Source organism: Aythya fuligula, chromosome 2 (assembly GCF_009819795.1).
Source record: "Aythya fuligula isolate bAytFul2 chromosome 2, bAytFul2.pri, whole genome shotgun sequence".
Lineage (NCBI taxonomy): Eukaryota > Metazoa > Chordata > Aves > Anseriformes > Anatidae > Aythya > Aythya fuligula.
In genome coordinates, this window is record NC_045560.1 from 124,065,703 (window position 1) to 124,090,175 (window position 24,473).

At 38.1% G+C, this 24,473-nt stretch overlaps 1 protein-coding gene across 2 annotated transcripts in view; it reads right to left on the bottom strand.

Moving 5' to 3' along the window:
- Positions 1-24,473, bottom strand: part of ARFGEF1 (ADP ribosylation factor guanine nucleotide exchange factor 1) — a 90,651-nt gene that overhangs the window by 44,021 nt on the left and 22,157 nt on the right. For both annotated transcript variants that reach the window (XM_032180759.1, XM_032180760.1), the window contains exons 2-6: positions 17,017-17,047; positions 12,788-12,944; positions 11,555-11,701; positions 2,716-2,895; positions 502-778 (exon numbers count right to left, since the gene is read on the bottom strand). In XM_032180759.1, the coding sequence (XP_032036650.1) occupies positions 502-778; positions 2,716-2,895; positions 11,555-11,701; positions 12,788-12,944; positions 17,017-17,047 (792 nt within the window). The remainder of the gene's footprint in view (positions 1-501; positions 779-2,715; positions 2,896-11,554; positions 11,702-12,787; positions 12,945-17,016; positions 17,048-24,473) is intronic.

A 24,473-nucleotide genomic window follows, 5' to 3' on the forward strand; every position in this document is an offset into this window, starting at 1 on the left:
GAAATTAATAAATTAAACACATATTTTGCTTGCATTTAATACTTAAAATTCAATTACAAATCTACTAATAGAAGAGTATACATTAAAAAAAACAACATAGTTTCTGGATGTTTTGAAAGCAGTATTTGTAGAGCACAAACATTCCAATGTTTAACTTGTAAACATTGTAAACTCAGGCCTATGCCAACAGAAGACAAATACATCCATTTTGTATTTTCACATACATTAAACACCAAAAGCTGCTGGCTTTGAGATGTTATTTTCAGAACTTTCATAACACCACACACGTGCAAAAAGGCATCTGCTTCAAGAGTACAAGAGCCTAAGATTAAAGGATACCAGTGATAAAGCTTAACAGTGATTAACAAGGACTATACTCAATTATTAAAAAAATATCTATATGCCTGACTCTAGGCTTGGGAGGTGAAAAAGACAGTCCTCAGCCTTTCTTTTTACAGACCTTTTCCCTCCCTCCATGAAACAGAAATACACACTGATTACTTTCTGCTGCTGTGGCTTGGTCGGCTTCTGTCTGTTCATTTTCAGCACTAGAAATATCAGATCCATTTTCTGCCTCTAAATCTTCCTGAAGGTTCTTGTCCACATCATTTGTGTTGTGGTCAAGCTCTCTCTCGTGTTCTTTAGACAGCTGATCAGTCTGTGTTGGAATATGTCTCAACTGAGGTGACTCAGGCTCATGATGGCTTACTGGAGACTGCTGTAGATGGTGTTGCTGCTGTCTGTGTCTTTCCTTTTCCATCTGTTTGGCTTCCTGAAGCTAGAAATACATTGCAATGACACAAAGATTTTATCATCAAAACAAAACAATGAGCTATATACACATTGCATGTTATTTAATAAACATGGAATCTCTATAGGCTCTGCTTAGACATTGCTTTCATAAACCTGTAATAGTTTAAGCACATATATCGTTTATGTTATTATGAAAAAATATAATATCACAGGCTAAAGTCTTTGCAAGAGGGCTGCTTCCCAACTATGCACATTACACTTACTGTATCTTCACTATTTATAATGGATAACCAAAGTACATTCAGTATACAAGGTAGAGTCGTCTGCCTGTCGAACAAGGAAGTTCAACCAGGAGGCGTGACAGTATACAAGGCTTGTACGGCGTAACGTAAAGGACAATTTCTTATTTTTGTTTTTTAAAGCTCTCAGTAAGAGAAACACATAGGAAAACTTAAGATTCATTTTCTCCTATCCTGCAAACCTGTAGTGTTAATGGAAAAAAAAATTAGCAAGCTGACTGAACATACAGGAAAAAATAAACTAAAAAACAGGAGATAAAAGTGAGAAGAAAGGGCTGCACTTCCACAGGACTTCAGAGGACAGATCCTTAGAAAGAAACTGCCATGCCAAAAAAAAACAAAACAAAACAAAAACACCATAAAAAGCAAAAGACAAAAGTTATTTTGAATTCAATGATTTCTCACACTGGAATCCCTGAAAAGAGAAGAGAATCTGCAATTTGTCTAACAGACTAAGACAACAGTTACTGAAGTCAAACCAAAGCTGGATGTCCTCTGAGGTGATGCTCTAATGACTGGCTTTCTATCCCTCCAGAGACCAGCGTTTACAGTGTTATTTTGGCTAGTGTGATCTCAGTCCTTTACTTTTCTGCTTAAAGCTTTCTATGATGCATCTTTTGGGGTGCCCTGAGTAGATACTACCTTTCAAGTTACTGCTTAAGTAATTCCTTCCACCCTTTGGTAGCTATCATATTAAAAAAAGTTGCCCAGAACAAGCAAAAGAGCATATCAGCTTGCATAAAGACTAGACTTAGAGTCCAGCAAAAACAAAGACTGCCAGTGTAGGATAATAATAATCCTTTTCTTTAATGAGTTGGTTAAAAAGACAGCAACTACATTGATTTCCCAAAGCACGCGTGTAACTGGATGGCTTTTGCCATTACTTCTTATAAATGTATCATAAATCTCTGAGTGTGATGGCATTGTGTTCCAATAAGCAGTTGCTTCTGAGAGGGAGTCAAGTACAAGCTTCGATCCACTACATAATCTTAAAGAAAACTTATGAGTTTGTAATAGTACAGCAGAATTACTTCTACAACTAGATGAGAATTCAAGCAGCTTTCCTATCTGAGCATGCACTTTTGTTATTGAAATTTAATAGGAATAAGGACAATCACTTTGCCTTATTGATCTTTATTATGACCAGCGGAAGCCCCAAGACATTTGCTGGAGGTGTTCCTTTTGACCACTCACTACAACAATTTCAGTGGCAGAAGTATCTGAAAGTGATTACATGATTGGGAAGGGTTCTGTGGTGTGCTTTTTTTTTTTTTTTTTGGTTATATCTGTTTTAATTATGAATTACTTCTTTAGTGTTTATCATCACAGCATTTGAGTATTTCACTAAATTATTCTACATGCAGTGTTAAGCAGGTAGCGTGGCACTTCTTGACAGCCTGAGAATAGAAACTGAAGTCAATTACATCCATTAAATATAGAGGCCCACTTTCAGAATTTTAAATCCTATACAACACCCCTCCCCCCCAGCACATTTCACACCTATTTTCAGAGAGCAAAATGCAGAAAAAATAATATAAGATGCCAGATTCTTTTTCAAAGTTGCATAACTTAGGAAAGACCAGAAGCTTTAATAACAAGGACAAATTTCTCAAGCTGGTTTGCTTGTAAGAACTATTTTCTATACAAAAATACTGATACTCACTGCTTGGTTTTCCATACGTGCAAATATGACATTCAGCATTTGCGTTAGAGTGGCCTTGGCTGTGGTTTGATTTATGAGATTTTTGCTTGCTAGGTAGATATTGTAACATGTTCTTACGGCTTGCAGCACTGTTCCTTCGTGGATTTCTATGTGTTGGGATGTTACTGCAGTGAGTAACGCCTAAATAAACAAACACACATATTTTAAAGTCAAAGAAATAGACTGCGAAGCCTAAATAAACAAACACACGTATTTTCCAGTCAAAGCTTTTCTGTCAATGAAATAGTCTGCGAATGAATAAACATCAGTTTTGGATTACTTTTAAAATATAAATAATTACATATCTTTAGCTGTAATTTAATCAAGTTTTTCAAGGAATTTTTTTGCCATATCAGAACATCATACATACCAGTTATGTTAACATATGCTAAGCAGAGTGTTTTAATCAGTGTATATAGGAAATGTGTTTCACAGCATGTAACTGCAGTACGTAACCAATGGAGTTATCAGGTGGCTAAAAAAAGACACCCTAGAATTTTCTAAACACAGAACATGAATGACAAACTACCTGTGAAAACACAGAAAGCCATCCAAATTGTCCAACAGCTGTTTTACAAATAAATACAAATCTGAAGAACAGAGATTAAGTATATGCTTAGGCAGTTACGAGTGCAACAATCACACTTTCTAAACGTTCTTTCTGGATGTATGTTAGAATATTTTATTGCTTTCTCCACAGAAATTCACTTCTTTCCACTTGAGCTAGTATCTGCTTCTTTTACTTCACAAAAAATATGCATATGTTTTGTATCCTAAAAGATCAAGTAAATAAAGAATTAAAGAACACACGTGAGGTAGAGTCAGGCTGGACTGAAGAGCAGAAACAGAGACAGGTAAAGCTGAGGCCTAGGTGCAAAGACACTCACAAGAGTGTGTGGGAAAGCAGAAGGGGAGATTTGTTTGCAACAGCACAATCATGTACACTGATCACTGTACTCCAGAAGGTGCCAGAAAACAGGTATGAGTTTTATGCACTGAAGACTTTGACAGAGTTAACAATTACACGGGATGTTTAGGGAAGGTAACACTGGGAGCACCAGAAAGCTCCTACATTACAAAAGGTATTTTTAACTTTAATCAAAGTTAACCTTTAATCAAAGTTAAGCACAAAAGTTCTTTGAAGTGCTGTGTAATTTATTCATCAAACCATACCTAATTTCACTCACAGGATCATCAGCATCCCTGTCCACACATGGTACCAACAAGTGGAGACAGAGCACCCATCTCTGACTCAAACACTTCAAAAATCAGAAGCCCATCTCACCAAGCTGCCACTGTGACTTCTGCTCCTGGATAGCCAGTTTGCTGAAGGTCCCTTCTTATTCCACCTGTGGTGCCACAGTTTTCTCATCAGTGGAGAAACACAAGCTTGACTGTGCTTGCTGGAGAAAATGCACTTATCTGCATGACCATTAAGCAGCATCTCATGCTACAACCTACAAACTTGTAGTACCTAAATGCCACTAGAAAGCTTTTCTTTAAATTAATAAAGAAATAAAAACAAAAAAACAACACACAACCAACTAACATAAAGGTATCACATGGGCGGACGAACTGTAGACAACAGTTTCATTAAATGACCTGAAGTCTCTCATTACTATTTTTCCTCCCAAAATCCAGTTTATGTCACTGACCGACCTTCTAAAAAACCAAGAAGTGGTAAACTGAAATTCACAGCACCATCCTGAATTCTGACCCCCTCTGTGCAACAACTCAGTATCTCCACGGAACATTTAATGCCCTGCTTCTGCTACTGGAAAGCATAGTTTAGGGATGAGGACATATAAAATCTGTAACAAAATCCAGTGCCACCAAAATAAAATCTTCTGCCAAAACCTATTCATATATTTAAAATATTCACCACCTGTCCCATCCCCTCTGTCCCCATATAAACATATTCTATACTGCCCTAGCACACCTACTTCTATGTATTGTATTTTCCCTATCTTTCATTAAGTACTTGGTACTGCTCCACTTCTCCCTTCTAGTTTTTGGTGGCTTCATGAGGCTTGCATTCTGAGATACTGAGTTTAAACACGCTGAATCCCATTCTTTATACTTGCATGCCTCTTCTGTTCATGTAACATACCTACATGCTCTCTATTACAGGTATTTTAGCACTCTGCTTTCAAAGTCGTGTGTGTCACCGAATGAGGAGTCCTGAGAGGTCAACACAGACAGCTCCTTCAAACGTTAATTAATAATTCTGTCAGAGGAGTAACCTTGAAGAACTTTGTCTATGCTAGTTCAAAAAAAAGTAAAATCAGCAACTCTTGAGAGGACAAACTAAACAAGTGGAGCCCAGGCACAAACAGACAGCTCTGCTCTTTTCCCCCCCCCCCTCTTTTCCAAAGCACTACTACGATCACAAAGCCACAAGCCACAAACAGCTTGTAGTTGTCATCCTGGTTAAACTCAGATGATGAACGATTTGCTAGCTGAAAGTCCAGTTTTAACTTGCATTGCAGTTCACTGAAGCCTTAGTTTTTTCATCTTTGTGTAACAGGAGATGATGCTTACTAGTAGAAAAAGTTGACAAGGCTACAGATGGATTATGTACGGTTTTAGTTAGCTCAACAGCCTGAATTTTGTAAGTTTCTTCAGTATGCGTGTAACGACTACTAGAGCTTGGTTCTTTTCATGCCACATGGTAAGGAGGTGTAGAAGCAAGGCACGTAGAGGCACTTTCCTCCTGACAGTCCAACATATTACCACAAATTCACTGAGCAACTCCATCCTCTATGCCAACTGAGAAATCAGTCTTACCAGCAGGCAATCTCCTTGCAGATGCCTATTAGTGAGCTTAACATGCCTACAAATGGTCCTGACGGCCGCTCCTCTGGCTTTCTTTCCTTCTCAGGCACTTGACAAAACGAACCCTAATGACTACCATCCATAATTGTAAACTGACAGGCATTTTTAGCTTTGATCTTTCATTAAGGGTTCAGCTCGATGTCCTGCCCTACATAATGTTTCCTCATTCTGTGTCACAGATAAGCACACCCCTACCACAACTGACGTGACAACTAACCCTGAGAAACCACAGGCTACCATCTGGAGCAGTGGTACTGCTCCTCTGAAACCCGTCAGCTCATCTGTTAAAATACCAATCCTTCCCTTTCTCACTGTATCAGTTCTCATCAGATTACTCTCTCACCTTTCTCCGTGGCCAACAGCTCCTAGATCCAATACAGGGAGCCAGACAGAGGAGCCCGATGAGCAGAAGACAATCACTGTAGCAACAGCCCCCAGTTCAGAGGGATTATATAAAAACTCTAATTGCTACGTGGTGATGTAGGTCCTTGAGAAGTGCAACAACAAAAGGTCTGCTTTTCTCCCAGCCATGCCCTTACTGCTTACTTTGCAACAGGCATGAAGCCACCTGTGCCATTTTAATGACAATATGTTAATACAATTAAAAAAAGAATAAACTAAAACAAAACACCAATCGCCCTACCTTTTCTGGCAGGGTTTTTTTGGTTTACTGTGTTTTAAATTGGGTTTAACTGGTTTACGATATTAAATGCATGTCAGAACAAGGGATGAGGTAGGGCAAGGGCAACAGCTGGGAGCAAAACCTGAACAGAAAAACGCCTCTCTGCAGGGAGAGACAACAGCAAGCTCCTGGGTTGGCTCTGCTGACTGCAGAGCTGAAGCATTTGGTTGCTCTTTTCTAGCAAGGTAAAGATTTGCAACCAATTCCCATTCTGGACACACTTAGCTTTACCTGCTTTCATTTAAGTACCTTCAGCGTACACTACGGAGAGATGATTAAAAAAATGCATACTTCACTGCATTACTCCCTTTTGCTCTTCTGTAGGCACAGAAGAAATCATTGTACAGACTGTTAGCACTACCTTATTATTCTTCAGGTCCTTCCATAAAAAACTTTCTTTGTCACAAAGCCTGCAAAAATACCAACAGCAATCAAGCTCTCATTGTCCTGAGGCTACCGGCTATCATCCTGACTGTGAGATCCTTTCCTTCTGCTTTCCTTCCAATTGTTGGCACCTATTGTTCTGTGCTTGATAGAGACCCTATTGTTTTGTGCCTCTACCTAGCTCACAGCAACAAAGCTTGTTTATTTTTATGAACAACCATCAGGTGGGTTTGGGAAAGGAGAAAAATCTTCAGGATATCTGAGTTACAAATTACCTTATTTTTGTGACATCCACGTTGCTTTTTCCTTCAGCCTGGAGCATGTTTGCATATTTAGTGAATTTAATATTATGTAGAATGAGTATATTAAAACTCTAAGTACTGTAATTTGCGATGCAGAACTAACTTAGTTTAAAAGGTAAACAAAATTAATATTCTCTGTTAAAAAAAACATCCAGCAGCTATCTGCACCTGTAAGCTTTTCATGCTTTTCACACTGAATACTCTGCAAGAACAGAATGGTTATGGTAAAAGAAACAACCAGAAGAAGTGATTTAAGAACACACAAGAGGCAGGTACACCTACATACATACTGCTAGAAAGCTTAGTTTTCAACTGAGCTCATTCTTTTCGTCCTCTCAGCTAACTGTGTTATCTTTGGAAGATTTATGACACTGTATAGCAGTCATCTGATCAGCACAGACCTTCTTGGGGTAAGATACCATAATTCAGTTGTCTGGGGACTCTCAAGCACCGGAGACAGAACATAAAACACAACAGCCCTAATGCTTCGCTGTAGTGGATTGGCCACTGGAACCACATCATTCAGTTTTCTTTGAGAAAGGCTATCAGGTTATTTTAAACTATAAACAAATACATTTTTAAAAACAGCATTATCTTTTTTTTTTTTTTTTTTTAAATATCCAATACTCTACTTGAAGTCTGAACATCAATTTATAAAGAAATAATGTGTTATAATGTGTTACTAGGAACTGACTTCTGGAGAAAAAACGGGGGACACAAGTACTTAAAGCACAGAGCAGCAAATACGTTGAAAAACCTTCAAGGACAAATCATTTTTCAACACGAATGACACCAAAAATCACACAACGCGATGTTTGTCCAAACCACATTTTCTTTGTGAGGAAATAAGATGATGTCCTGCTTTACCATTCCCAAATTATTCAGTCATATATGTTACACATTCACCATAGCCTTAGAGACCTGTTTTACCTAACCTAGTTTACCAACTTTAAAGTCTTAAGGACACTGTAAAGATGTGAAAAATTGAAAAACAGTGTTTACTTCCAGAGCGCTTTCATAGTCAAGACAGTGATGTAAAATCGGAGTTGTATCCTAGATTCTACACCAGATTCCAGTAATAATGGATTCTTAGTTAACACATCGTATTTAATTAAAACTAATTTTTTTCCCACGTAAGATTAATCTTAAAAAAAAATCCACCATTCACAAGCATGCAACCAGCTACCAGTCTGGAAACACATGAAGGATTAAGACTGTGGAGACTGCAAAAGAACAGAAGAACTATGTGCCAGTAGGAGTTGTGTGGAAGAGGATATAAATAATGTAAAGTATATACTTTATAAAGCATATATAGATCATAAAGTTCTGTTTGGTTTTCACCACTGGAAGACTGGGTGTTCAAAATTAGCTAGAACCAATGGATATGTGTTTTGCAAAACAGAAGTCCAACCAAGTGTAATCCTCTAAAAAAAGCGAAACTACAAACCAGCAGGACAGCATCTGCAGGTTAGGCAACCAGTCCTAGCCTTGAACTTCAGATGGATGCCTAAAAATACAAAGAATCCAAAACAAACCCTCCTACATCATTATTTTGATTCTCAAATCCTGCCATAATCCACAGCTTCTTTTAAACTCAGCAGGAAAAATTAAACTTTCGATGACCTTTTTATAGGAAATAATAACCACACAACTCCAGGATACTGCAGATGAATGAGTTATTTTGTTAGCATTTCACACTACGGGAACACAACAGGATATTGAGCTGAGAAGTTTTTCTAAGGGTCTTCTGGAATCTGCTTTCACACAAATTTCAGTAAAACTCATTCAAAGCTATAACCATTCTCCTTATTCCTCTGAATTAGTCAGTGCTTACAGTTTTCCCATTCTGTAAACTAACCATTTTTTATTTTTAGTTAGTTTCAATAGGCTGTTTTTGTGGTCAATGTTTGATTCAACTTTTCTTCCTCTACTGATACTGGTCAATAGAGAGCATGACTACTGGGGCTGACCTTTTTACAGCACATGGAGGACTCAATAAGCAGTCACTCAAGCGACATTTAATTTCTCAAATTTCAGATATCAAGCAAACAAGTATTTTTTCTTTGCCAAATATGATCGAGTTGAACTGGGAGAGTATCTAGTTAATAATACTTGCTATACAGCACGCCAAAGAGAACACTTACGAGCAAAGTTGATCTCATCTTCTTCCCCTCCCCTATTGTTTTTGTGCAACTTTTTTTTTGTCACACGCAGTAGTTATTCAGGAACAGTAAGGCCAGACAGAAACACAATTTCAACGGAAACCTCTGCAGGTGTCAGAAGGAAGTTTAGGGACACAAACCACAAATACCATAGCAGCCCCAGCAAAACAAGCCTGAAGGCAGAAATGTTTGAAGCCACCTCTCTTCCTAGAACCTAATTTTAACAAACACCTTCCAATGGCAGCACTAGCCTAATTTCTTGCTTTCCTTCTGCTCCTGGCTATCCTCACCATTACAGCTGAAAAAGCATTTACGTGGCTTGACATCAAAATTACATCAGATCAAGCTGAACTACAGGAGGAAGGAGGGCAAAAAGGCCAATTTCCCAGTGTGGCTCATCGTGGAGCCTGCAGATGAAGAATGAGGGGATTAGAGATGAGACCAGATGAGCAGAAACAGGCAGATAAGGTAAGCTGCCCACCCACCGTCAGACATACCTACACCGAGACAAGCTACACTCCTCAGCAGGATTGTTTCCTTGCAGGTCAGCAGAAAGGTTATTTCAGAATGCCTAAGCTGCTCTGGTTGCTGGGAACACGCTTAAGATGACTCTGCCACTAGAAAGCCACCCAGAAACTAGCAAATAGCTCCAGGTGTGAACTCTTACCCAACCTTGGCTCACAGGCCTGGGGTGGATGGCAGCACACTCCGTAAGGGCTGTCTATTCAGCATGCAGAATCAGGATAATCCTCCAGAGAGAAAGGTGCTGGAGTGATCAGTGTTCTGATTTTACAGTGGTGCTGGTGATGTAGCTGCCACACAGAAGCACTGCTCATGTTATGAACAATATTTTGGGAGTGCCAGTGCAAAAAGTGGGAGACCCAGGTCCGCCACCTTCTATCTCCCTGTTGGAATTTAACTTTTTCAAAGAACATACTAATTGCCACAGAACACTTTAAAAGGCACGTGATCTGTCCTTCATCTCATACAGAAGAAGCTGGGTCTACAGACAGCCTGGACCCAAAGAGTTATGAAGCCTAATACAATATGACTGACTATTAAGTTTCATTATTGCCCATGGAGGAAGTCAAAAGCTCCAGTCTTCACTAAGATAATTTATTTTGATGCTTTTTATAGTGTACAGTCACTGGACAAACCTGGAGCCAAAGCAAGATTCTCCAGCTGGCCAGGAATTCCAACATACTAATTAGCAAAGTCAAAAAAAGAAAGCGCTAAGTTAATTTATATGCTTAATGCATTTTCCAATTGTTGAAGAGTTGACTTTCTCAACTGTTTTCTTGAACAGAAAGAATTCCAGCTCGCAGACATCCCCTTTCAGGCAGGAAGTTAATTTTGTTAGCATATTGGCCCAGGTAACAGGCTAAGGGCTGAAAGGACCAGAACAGAAAAGCATCTGGAGAGAAGGCAAAAGGGAGATAAAACGGTTTCAGCCTTTGAAAATAAAAAGCAACAGAAACTTCCCCCTGCAAGACGAGAAATGTCTTAAAATGCTTGGGCAAAATGCAACAACAAACTTAAGACAACTAGGAGCAGAAACACTTTTAACAACCACCTCCTGGAGAAGCGGGGTGTCAAGAAAAAGGAAGATTGGAGCAATGAAAAGGAACAGGAGGAAAAGGTACAATCTTTGTAGTAAAACAAGTAAATATAATCAGCAAGATTATCAACACCTCAGGACACCTATACACAAGAATATGAGCTAATAAACACTCCATTCCTTTTAACTGCTTTTTACTGTATTTTTCACTACTGCTCACATCACAACCATTCCAAGACTACTGTTACGGGGATAAAGTACGGTATTTCCCTTAGCTAAACTCCATTATTTGGTATAATTTCCCATTTTAAGTTCCCATAATTAATCAGTGCAACCAGGAAACAGCTAGAGTCCCCCCAAAAAACTTATTTGTACAAATTCCACATGTAGTGTTTCCGTAAGCTACGGAAAGAAACCTTAAATCTCTTTCAAGCACACGTCTATGACACAGCAGCACAAAGCTACCATGGTAACAACTGTCTGCCAGGTCTAATTGCATTTCATAAAATAATTTCAAAATGGATTTAAAAATCTGTTTCTTAATTACCATCTTCCCCACTGGGAGTACAGGATTATTTGATAGTAATTCTTTACAATTAGAGAGCTCCACTGATTTGCTGTGAATGAAACTTCATCCAGTGGTCTATGCACAAGACTTCGTGTCACAGCCACAAATTCACTCGACATGCAACAGCAGAAAGTAGGGAAAGAAGCATAATATAGGGAGTTTCCATCTCAAGCAAACAGAACCAAGGAAGCATTTAAAAACTATCATTATATTTACAAATTAAACATCTCTGCTTTTGAATTCTGAGGTCATGAATCTCTTCCTGTTGTTACCACTATAAATACTGGAAGTAGTGGTTAATTGTATTACCTTTATTATTTGTAGTTGAACCCCCTCGTCTGTTTGAGGACCTTGAAAACAGCCACATATTGTCTCAATAATCCTATCAATTAATTTTTTGCCTGGAGCTGTACTGTCTGGAGCATTCCCTGTCAGGTGCCCATATGCTATAAGTTTCTGAAAGAAAGAAAAACATAAATTAAAGCATAAAAAAATAAGTCAGCTTTTCATTAGAATAAATAAATGTATTTGATAGCTCTAATTTGCACCTTGGAACCAAAACTACCCCAACTCTCAGTAAACATAAAGGATGTTTTTTTAAAAGATGGTCCCCAGATTTTTTCAAATTTCACTGAGCATCTGCAATACAAAGTTTGTCAACAAGCTTAACATTAAAGCTTTTGGTTCAATAATTAATAATGTTTTAAAACAAACAGGATTTGAAAAGAACACCACCACATCACACAAATCAGTTGTCACCAGCACACGTGTTTTTAATAACAGATAAACTGGCTACAGATGTTTTCTATTTAAGCCACTAGCTAGCCTTCTCTTTTTAAATGTTCTCTTTCTCTCTCTAGGTCTTCAATACTTCAAATATGAATATATTACAAAATTAACAATATTCTGTTCCAATAGGAACAGTATTAGGCATGACAGTATTTATAAATCCGCATGACTTCCTCATACTTTAAGAAACAAGTAGCAAGGCAGCACAGAAAGACAGCACAGCAGTTGTGTATGTATAAGCCTGTGAATGTAAATAAATATATTCAAGTTTGCTGTTTTTAGGCCACTCAGGAGGAAACGGTGACTAAATTCTGTGCTGAAAACATTGTATGTGCCGATAAGCTTTGAGAAACTAGACGTCTCATATTTACAGTATTTTATTGCAATTATAAATAGAATAAAGGGAAACTGGTAACTATATACCTGCAATTAGTGAAGTCTTTCATTTAGGCTATTGATAGTATTTCAATTCATAGATATATAAGTGAAAACAGGCAGCTGTTCACTAACATAATAAAATTGATCCAAAAATGCAACTAACCTGTGGCAATATGTATATACAAAAATAAACATAGATGCACTACATTATAAATAGGACATAGTCACCTATTGTCAGATATATAGTTGATTTCACTGTGTGTGCAATAAGGTAAAATAACAAAATCAACAATGTTATTTGTTACATATAACTGTTACTCCCCCTTCAAATCAACACGATTTTGTAGTTGACAGTTGAAACATCTTCATACAGACCTGTAAACAATCTAGAGATGTGCTGACAATCCTGGGGCACTTGGACTGGCATGCCAACTCAAATGGTAGGAAGTACTTGTCTGCTTCAATAAAGCTCGTCTTTGATTTCACCGGTGGAAGAGTGCTTGAACCAGGCTTTGCTTCTCCATGAGGGGGACTAAACAGAAAGATTTAATTAGGATGCTGTAAGTCACCGCACAAATAGTTCTCTCCACTGCAACATTTATGAATGAAATGAAATATCAAGAAAGTCAGCATTAGGAAAGAATAACTGCTATGAAATTAACACAAAGGTAATATGCTCATATAAATATTCCTTAAAGCTTTTATACTACATCTATGTCTTTTATGGATGAGTGCCGTGACCTACTTGCACACTAAGTAGATATTCAGTTGTCCCTGTTGGTTTGAAGGCATAAAAAAAAAAAGACTTATTTTCCCTGAAAACCAGAAAAGCCCCTCCTCAAATGGTGGGTAAAAAGTGGGGAAGGCATTCAATAGCACTTCCACAGTCAATGATAATTCCTGGAGAAGTCTAGGAAGAAGTTACACTGTTGGAACAGATCAAATGCCAGCTTGCCAAAATAACAAAACAAACAAAATCCAGAAAAAAAAATAAAATAAAAAAAATCACAAATCTTTGCTCTTCTTGTGCTCCAGATGACACCACAGGATTTCAAAGTTCAGTGGTTATCACTGTATCTCACATGGGTGAGGTATGCAAAAAAACTGTAAGTGTACAATATTTGAGATGATTATAAAATGTCGAAGTCTTATTTCCTAAAGCATCTTTAGAAGCAATGTGCTTATTAAAACTAAGCAAAAATGGACAATTAAGGGTAGGTAATTTTTCATTAATTCGTGTGCATCAGTGTAGTCTGCCTTTGACTCGAAGCAAGGTATCTGGGTTTTTATTTCATAAAATGGCTCATCACCTTTATAAAAGCATTCTTGATAATTTTGTGCACACATCTTTACACTACAGGTAAACTACAAAACTACAGTGTCTTCCACAGATTTGATAAACGGTATGAAGAAGAAAAAAGAACACAACCTCCTATTCTGTAGTGAGAGACTACAACATTCTCATTCAAATGTGTATTTACAGAACTAGTCGAAAATGAAGGTCCTTCACATTTGTTGCAAATTAAAGCAGATGCTTCAAGGAAATTCTTCATACCCAGATGGTAGCAAATAAATGTTTTTCACGTTGATGAAATAGAAGAATGAACTGCCAAGAGCTTATTATGAATCCAAAGAATGAATGCAATCCCATGCATCACAGAGAAAGCCTTAAACTAACTAACGTGATAAAATATCAGTACTCCAGCTTTTCAAGGAGCAATCTGGATTGTCCTTGAGAAGACATTTGGTAGCACGTTCAAACAGCCCTCCTTCTGTAGGCTGCTTTAAAAGGGCACCTAAATTCTAAGTCTTAATAGTGAATAATTAGCGTTAAGGTTTTACTTTTCTAATAAATAATTTCTCTTTTGAAGGCTTAAGGATTTCTCTATATTTTTTGTTGCAGAAAAACAGAGGTTTGTTTTTCTATCATCAGATACATAACTTTATTTATTGCCCAATATTGTTTTGCTGGAAACAGAGCTCTTTTGGACAAAACCCAGATCAGATAAATTGCAGAAGAAGAACATGATTCTCCTACATTCTTAAACCTCTCTGAAATTCCTATAGAAGCTTTTCTGTGAAGAATGGCAGGGTGGTGTATCTCACTCTTGTCTGATGACAAACTGTTCTTCATCTGTTGATTATGTCTACTAATATCACTGAAATTAGGTTAAAAGAACACTCCAGAAATACAACTGGAGTTTTTCAGAAACGAGGAACAGGCCATAATGTGACTCAGAAAATTAAGAACCTGTGCCACACAAAGCTACTGCAGAAGCCTGAAGCTTCTCTTAACTGAAGGCCAGAAAAATTCCCCCAAGTAAGAAATAAGTACGGTGACATTACATTTGTCTCCAGAAAGATAACTCAGTAAGTTCATCACCTCACTGATAATAGAAAGGAGGGGGACAGCAGGGAGTGGGGAGCAGAGTAACCCAAAAGGTCTTTCCTTCTTAATGTCATTCAAGAAATCACTTCAGATCTTTTTTTTTTTTTTCCCCCTCCATCAGACTGTGTAACCAGAAACTGTTCCTAACAAAACCTTCTTCCACCAAGGGATCTACCAAGCATCAGGAATATGAAATATGCTGATATTTACATATCAGTCATAGAAACAAGCTAACCTAGGTATCAAACAATAAATTTTTAAAAAGATTCTGGCAGCATCTGCTGTGTAATGGTTACATAAATCAGCTCGTCCTTTTCCATTCCATTCCCCTCTGTCCCACTGCCAAACACCAGTCCTGTTTAAAAACAAAACAAAATAGGCAGTATTCCATGCGAAATTCTGGGGAATTACAAATGATCTATTTTTCAGCATATACCAGGTTACCAGTGAGAGCAGTTTCCCGTATCAGGGACTGGAAAAATTATTGCTAGAAGTCCCTTGTTAGGATATTCAAATCTCAATTACAGAAATAAAAAACTGAAAATACTTTTACAAACTAAGAGGTTTCGCTATTTTAAGACCTAGAAAAAGAACGTTTTTTCCTGCATCTAAAAAAATTGACTATACAGTAAGAATGGGGTAAATCCATTCACATCAATGCCTTCAGAGAAGTAAAAGGCTACTGTCAGATTAAACACAGTACCTTAGAAAAAAAATCCAAAATCTATTTTAAAAATGCACATGGACACATAAGACATACACATTATACCTCGAAATCACAACTTTGAATATTAACTGGACAGAATTTAAGCACTGGGAAGTTCAGAAATGGCTGAACCATGCTTATATACGTCATTATAATTCAGCTCTGCCATTAGTTTTCATGTGGTATTTAATGACAGGACCAGATATTATTTTTCTTTATTTAACATTATGCATTTCTTTCTTATCATTCTTCAAATTTTGTACTTTGACTTTATTTATACTACTTTAAATAAAGCTTTTTTTATAAAAACACATCATGACTGAGACTGCCTGTGGCGCTTTGGGCAATGTTATCTGAACACTACACAAATATTAAATTTGTTTTTACAGCCTTACTATGAGCTGATAGCATAGACTTTATTTTGCAAGTGGGAACTGAAGCACAATGACTCAATCAAATGCATCCATTAATTTTTATATGCCCAATTTGAAAAGCCGCGAGAATAAATTGTTTATGTATTTGATATTAAATAGTCCTCGACATCTTCTGAAATAAAGTTCCCACTTGTCTTCTTTCCAGCTAGAAGTGCTTGAATTTCCCAAGCCAAAACTTGTAGCTCTCCGCTTGAATGCTCAAAGATAAAGCACAAATCACCAGCAGCCAGTTTTGACATTTGCAGTTTAAATGATTTGCCTAAAACAGGAATTCAGTTCCCGGGCAGAATGCAGGCCCCCAAACGGCATTCAACTGCTTAAGCTGTAAGACAACTTTCACCATCAGTCTCATCCACTGAGCTGGTTCTTTCAATAAGTAGGTACCACAGCACTGCCCTGACTGCCCTGATGATTAATAATGTACACTGAATGATGAAGAAGATCCTGTGGAATGTTTAATTTCAACACTAATAATGTTGAAAGTCTACCAATATTTAAAAACTTACTTGCTGATAGGGGAAGGGTGCTGAATGCCAGTTTTTGCTTCTGCCATCACTTCTGGACGAACTGACTGCAGGAACCTACACCTATTCCCTAACAAGATCTCTTCCAATTACTCTAGTCTTCTCTACCTGTTCCCACTTTCTCTCCTCAGCCTCCCACCTCTTGCTCGCTCACAGTTTATGTCCTTTATTTGCATTCCAGGCCTTCACCTTCCTCTAAACCCCTTTCAAATCATTTTAAACTCAGGCCCCTCCACCACTGCCTTCCCTTCTGCGCTTCCCACAAAGTCCTTTTCTAATCCTGACCCTTCCTCTACCCTCCCCAGCCAGCGGATTGCAGCCCATTCCCTCCCTCTAAGCCATCTCCTGCCTGTACTCCCAGGTCCTGTGCCTTGCATCCCAACAGCCAGTAACAAAAGCTGCACTTTTAGCACATTTCCAGATATCACCAACCTTACAAATAATGTTGAGAATGCTTTTCAGAGTGAGCCATGTTCACAGTTCAGAATAAGCATGGTACACATTTCAAGAAGGTAAAGCGCGATCGCTCAATATGATGAACTATCACATACCTTTGTTTTTCTGTTTCAGCCTTTATTTCCTCTGTAAAATGAAACAAAGGCAGAGTTACAGAAATGGAATCATAACCACAAACACAAAATGAAATAACGTAAAGTGATTGGAAAGCAAAACTATTTAGGCAATCATCTGAAAACAGGATTAGTTTACAACAGTACATACAAGGTTACAAGCAGTTTAGTGCAGGTTTCTACTGTTCAATTGCACACATTGCAAACTATATAGAAACTACTTTACAGATCTATATTACAAACTTAATATTTAAGCTTGCATCCAGTCATGTCAGCTAAACACCACGTCCCCAGAATGTTTCTGCAAACATATTTAGATTAATAGGCCTCCATAATTCCCTCCCCCCTTTTCACAGTTCAGGTATTTTAAAATGAGGAAAACTTGAATATTGAAACTATTCATCTACATGATATACCACTTGTTAAACCTGGATTTTTACAGACGATAAAGAAACCACCACTGCTGGTTCATACTTAAAGCCCTTCATGACTAATAATTGTCTTTGGTTTTAAACACCTGTAGACACCGAATAACTGGAGCTGGGAGAGTGTCTGAAGCACCTCTATTTCATACTGTGTTATAATGAATTAAACAAGAAGACTAATAGCTCAATGCTACTGACAAGACTTTTTAAGCACCTTTCTACAATATGTTTTAAAAGTAGTTTAAAAATGCTGAAACTGACTTTAGGAAACATCTTCCATTTCAAGAGTACTTGTGTTTGCATTCTCTGTTTACTAAAACACATGAATCATATGAAGAAAGTCTACAAAGACTAGGATTTCCAATGTTGTAGGAATACATTCTTAAAACAAAATCTACAAGATCAAGTATGACTATGTGTGTGTATATATATATATACATATATATATATGTATATTCTAAAAATGATCTCAGGAAATCCGTTCTAACATCAAATGCTTCTCAAACATGCAACACCACAATCAACTAAAACAAACACTTCACACAGATTTTTGTTTATACCTTTTGAACTAGTGGCATGGATTGATTCTAACAACAAAAAAAAGTATTAAATACTTCGAACTCAGCTCCCATATAGCAAAAGCACACTACGTGTACAGTCACTTGTTTACCATTTTACACAGGCTCCTAAGTTTGATTGTTCACCACAGATCACTAGCACCAACTATGCTTACCAACAGACTTGCTCAATGTAAAGAAAGTGAACATAACCCGTGGACATGAACCCAAAATCTAAGCATTATTTTTGATGTGACTGGTATTGCTTAGCCCCAGCAACACCCAGTGGTTAGCAAGCCAGTGGTTTAGCTGAGAAATTCTAGTCTGGATGTGGTTCAAATCCATGTTATCCAGGACCAGGAAAAAAATTCAAGTAATTCCATATTGCAGATATCTAATATTCCTCAACAAGTAACAATCATAAATGGAAGAAAAAATCCACAGTCAAAGTTTCAGGAAAGTATGCCTTCCTACCAGTCTATGAAGCTTCATCTGCTTACACACTTGAAGATAAACTCCTGACCAACAGAAAGAAGCCCTCTTCTTCCCTTCCAGTGTCTTTGCATCTTTATTTTACCTTCTGCCTCAGCATTCACACCCAGAAGTGATGCTCTGTGAAGTCTGTCCAACAAACTGCACTGCCAACCCAAAGGTACAACTGCAGAATGGCTTCCAAGGTCAAAGTGTCCAACTAAAGTGGCAAAACCGAGCAGATTCTTGCCCAATACCTTATTATTCAGAGCACAAAATGAAACAGTGCACAACAGAAACTAATGGTATCTTAATGATCTGCTTAGACAGTAATCCTAATAATGCCAGCAAAATATTAACAGTTTCTGGCTGTAAAATAACACACGGTATTAGTGTCATTGAACAGTAGGGGACAGACATTTAACACTGAAGTAGAAATTCAAGTACTGAACTTGAATTAATTTGAGCACACAGAAGACTTAACAGCACCACTCTTTTAAAACCTCATATTTATTTATTTTTTTTTTAAGATTAAGCTCACATTGAAAACAACACAAAAATTTAGAAGCTTTAGAAGAAGGTGATCTGGAGTGGTCAGCATGAATTCATGAGGAGGACCCATGCCTGATCATCACCTTCTATGATGAAACGACAGGTGAAGGGAGAGTGGTGGATATTGTCTGCTTACGCTTTGGTAAGGCTTTCAACACTGTCTCCTGTAAGATTCTCATAGAGCAGCCGATGAAGTTTGGGCTGGCTGAGCAGACAGTGAGGCGCACTGAAACCCGGCTGAACAGCAAGGCCCACCAGGCACACAGCCTGCTTGCAGGCCAGACACCAGCAGTGCACCCCAAGGGATGGACCAGGTCTGCTCCTGTTCAACACCCTCATCAGTGCTCTGCATGAGGGGGCAGAGCAACCCTCAGCAAGGGGACAGCAGCCCTCAGCAAGGCTGCTGATGACACAAACTGGGGGAGCGGTGGATATGCCAGGGGGACGTGCTGCCATCCAGAGAAACCCCACCAGGAGGGACAAATGGGCCAACGATAGCCTCATGAAGGAACACAAGGAGAAGTGCAAAGTCCCGCACGTGGGGAGGAATGGCCCCAGCCACCCGGCTGCAAAGAGAAGGCCCTGGGGGTCCTGGTGGCACCAAGCTGAACACCAGGTGGTGGTGGGTCTGTGCCACACAAGAAGCCTGGGCTGCGTCACGCCAAGTCCCGTCAGCAGGACAAGGGAGATGGTTCTTCCCCTCTGCTCAGCACTGGGGAGGCCACACCTGGCGAACTGTGTCCAGGTCTGGGCTCCCCAGTACGGGAGAGATGTGGAGCTACTGGAGAGAGGCCAGCAGAGGGCCTCAAAGATGTGAAGGGCCTGGGGCACCTCTCCTGGGAGGAGAGGCTGACACTGGGACTGCTCAGCCTGGAGAAGGGGAGCCTCAGGGGGGATCTCCTCAATGTACACAAAAACAGATTAAATTTCAGATTACAATTTTATCATATTTTAATAATCTGAAACAAACACAATAGTTTATGCAACAGTTTTACTTCAGGTCACTCAGGTACAAGAGTCAACTAGTCTTTATTGATAACACAAATATTTATGTATTTGCAAGTTACTTATGTATTTGCTAGTGGAAGCCAACTAATCTATAATAAGAATCAATTCAAATTTGTACTATAAACAAAGAACCAAGCCAGACACACAGAAAATTTTAGAGAAAGCAAAAAAAAAAAACAAAAAACTGAAGATGGAAAATGAGTATTAGTATTCTTCCATGCATCAAATGGCAGTAGTAAAACCCTTCTTAAATAAGAAAAGCAAAAACTCCATGATCTTCTCTAGAAATTTAGTTTGGGATTTTTTTTCTCTTCTAAGAAAGGAAGCAGTTAAAAATAAAGGAGTAAAATCAAAAACCACAAAGACCGACTCCTTTAAAAAGGATAAATCAAAAAACACATAAGGAATCAAGCGTTCTTTCCTTTCCACAAACACCAGAATGCAAAGCTCTGCTTCAGCAGCTCAGCTTGCACCGTACCGTTGGCATGCTGCACCCCTTAGGCTGACTACTTGCCCTTAGGAAAGGAACAAATTATAGCTGAACTTTTCCAGTTTTCAGAATAGAAACAGTTATGATTGTTAAACAAGTGTGAAAACTGCTTACGGAAGAGAGCCAGCTCTCAGCTAAACTTGTGTGTCCCCAGCCTCTCCCTTTCCCCATGCACAATAATAGTTTTTCATTAAAAGCACATCTTAAGCGCAAATATTCTTCCTGTACTATTTAAAGCAGATGTGACAAGAGGCAAGTGTTCAGCTCCTCCAGGCAGTTTTGCAAGTTCGAAAACCTGTGTTCAACTGTTACTTAAACAAATTTCTTCCCCTAGAAGCACTGCACGAACAAAGACAGCCCCTGGCAAACAGAAACATGAAATAACATTCATGAAAAGATAGATGAGAATTAGTGGCTCCTCTTTGCACTGAGTCCTTTTATTCCTAAACTAAAAGAATGTATCAAACCCAGCAGACTTTCATCGCGGTGCTACATGGGATTATTTGAATTTAATGTCTTATTTGTAAATCATAACACTACTTGCAGACATGACTGAAATAAAAAAAAAAAAAATCCAACTGATTACAACCCTCACTGCACTGCTGATACTCTAACATATTATCACTATTATTTATTGAAATAGTGCAAGAGGTTGTCTTCACAATAGGTCACAACAATTCGTAACAGAAAACAGCAGCTTTTGCAATTGAAGGAAGTATACTACAATTAAAGGGAAACATTTCTGCAAGTGTCAATCTAATTAAATGTTACTGCTATTTCAAGCAGCATTGCATCACTCTAATGTGAAAGCACAGGTTACATAACCTTAAATAAAAACAAAGGTTCTTTACAGTAGCCAACAGCAATTCTTTCAGGAGGCTAAAAGATTTTAAATGTCTGATAAGTACATGACAAAATACCACTGCTTTTAATGAGGCAGGTATCAGACTTTGAATTCACTTTTAACCTTGAGAGTGGGGAAACCCTAATTTCCATCACTGCCTGACTGCTCCCCTCACCTCTCCGCACCAAAACACGAGTCAATCACTGTACAATTTCATAGTCATGTAATAACCATATCAAATAGGAAGCATACAGAAATTTGAGGAGCATCAGCAGAAAAACAGATTACAATGAAGAAAACTAACAATTCTTAATGCTAGCTAAATAATCTACTAATGGCAGATGAACCAAAACACCGAGATATTTTTTGTAATGTAAAAAAGTACTCCTCTCCCTCCCCCCCCCCCCAAAAAAAACACAACAAACAACAACAAAAACACCTACAGATGATCTAGAAAAGAGAGAGGAGCCAACTGTGAAAACATTGTCTGCTTCCTTGTTTTGCTCTCTCCCTCTCCAAAGCATACACACAAAACCACGAAGGAGTGGAGTCAAAGGCTGGAAAACCTTATTGCCTGAGGATCACCATTCATTTTGAGAAGGAAGAGCAAGAGAAGATATAAGATGCTAGAATAAGGGAGGAAGACCATAGAAAAAGACTACAGGTTCCAGAGTCTCTGCGTTACCTGTGATAAAAATACAGAAAACACACAGTGGGTATCACAGCTCAGAATATTTTATGGCATTGAAATGAAGTGCAGTAGAAATATCAAAATAAATCCCTCCTGAAATCTCACTTTCATACACAGCTCCACAAAAAGACCTCTTTATAGAGCTGTTTCACAAAATCAATAGAATTGTGGCTTTTGCCCACAGAAAAGAGAGCTGATTAAATAGATGCATTATTCTGCAGTGTCTTGCAATGGTATACATCAAATATGCCACAATGCAGGTAAAGTGTGTAGTGCAAGTTTCAACATAATGTTCCATTTCATTTACACTTAGACTATCACCACTGGTTGAAAACTGTTGTTGAACTGTTTGAAAAGACCTAAGAACTTAGATTATTGTATATTATTATAATATATATTATTCCGTTCTCATCACTCCAACTTCACTATTTCAGCATGTGATAATTTTTAGTGCCCTCTTCAGAGTGTTAATAGTTCCTACTAAAAATCCAAACCAAACCAAACCACCCCAACCACCTAGTTTCTCGTTTTCTCCCTTTAATGCCCTGTAATCAGTTAATCTCATCAACAACTATGTCTGTAATGACAACTGGTAACACCTAAGCACCAAGGTCAGAATGGGCCAAGTAGGTCAAGCAGGTGCTGTGGGCCATCCTAACCTGTCTATAAGGCTGATCAAACTCCAACTTAGAACTAATCAACTGTTTGCCCCACAGATTTGGCACAATGGATGATTTACACCTTGGCTATACAGAAGGATCGAAGCTCTTCTCCAATTCCCATCTGAAATTCAGTTATGACCGGGCTGTTCTCTGGGTTCCTGTGCCTCAGTTCTCCGACATCTCAAATGGACCCCTCTCCTCCAGGTTATCTTGAAGTTCCACGTTTCTATATAAAACTAGTTCTGTATTTCTTTCTTCATTCTGCATACCTCAATATGCTGTATTTTCTCCTTCAGTATCATGTAAAATTTAAATATTCTACAGTTGTATTTTGGCAGAGGTCATGGATGGTCATTGTTAGCCCTGGGAGCTTATGAACCTTGCTATTTGGAAAAGAGCAAACTATTTACTGTAAAATTGGAAAGTACATCGCAAGTTCATTACACAGTATGATGGCAGAAAAAAACACATACACTTAGAAGCATTTAATACATTTCTCACACATTTTTCCATTCTCACATCAAAAACAAAAGGACATGCTATGTTTCTGCAACTCCATATTCCAAACAAGTGATTTTGCCAGCCAAAGAAGCACACGTGTAAGTCAATTCTAAAAAGATTTGTACATCTGAAGACAAATATTTAGAGTAAACAGCAGAATTCAAGCTTATTTACCTAACTGAAAGTCACCTGGAACAGGAAACATCCTGTATTTCCACTGGAGGAAAAACTGTTGGCTCATAAAAAATCACACCCTGAATTTACACACCTGTTCCTATGCTCACTGGGGCAAGGTAGAAGTAGCTTTGCTTCCACTTAGCATTGAAAAAAATTGGAATTTCCAACTCTTCTTAATGCCAAAAACGCGTGGAAATTACTGAAATTCATAACCCTATTACAACTGGAAAAAAAAAAAGCTATTAACATAATGAACTGATGATAGTGGGTAGTGGCATTTTAAAGAATTGTAACTATCCTGAGTAATCAGAAGATAGAGCTCGCCAAAGCAGTGCTGAATGCAATCCTCTAAAGAAACAAGTCAATGTTTGGAGTTCATATTACTTATGCCATAGAACATTAACATGAGAAGAAAGCAATTTGAATTCATTTATTTCGAGTCAAAGCACGTGAATGAGATCCAAGGAATGTGCAGCAAAGAGAAATTTAAATTATATTAATATCTGCATTAAAAAAAGCTATTAAAATATTAAAGGCTTCGCTTGAATTGACTTGGCTCGCTTCCTTCTATGCAGGTATTAGTGATTGTCTCCAATGTCATGCAAAACATTGTGGAAATTGAGGATTATGAAACCCACATATTTTTTTTTAATCATTAATAATACTGAAATTGTCCTTCATGTCTGGGTATATGGAAGCCCTCAACGACCAAGCAGTCTAAAGGTACACATCAATATGAAAGCACAAGATAAAGTTAGCTAGACTGTAAATAATAAAAAAGTATAAAATTGTATTTGTAGACAACTTTAATGAATGACATCCCAACTATGTAATATGATTACAATATACATGGTGATAGTAGTTAAAAGAAATTTTACCAAGTTTCAACTCACAGAAGATGTATAAACATAACGGGAGTGAAGAAATTTCCCCCTCAACCTCTCCCTCAAAGAGAAAAAAATCCGAGCAGCCCATACTGAATGTTCTTTCTTTCAAAAGAGGATGTTAGAATATATTTCTAGATATACATCCAAAATGTGTTTCTTTTCTTGATATCTGCT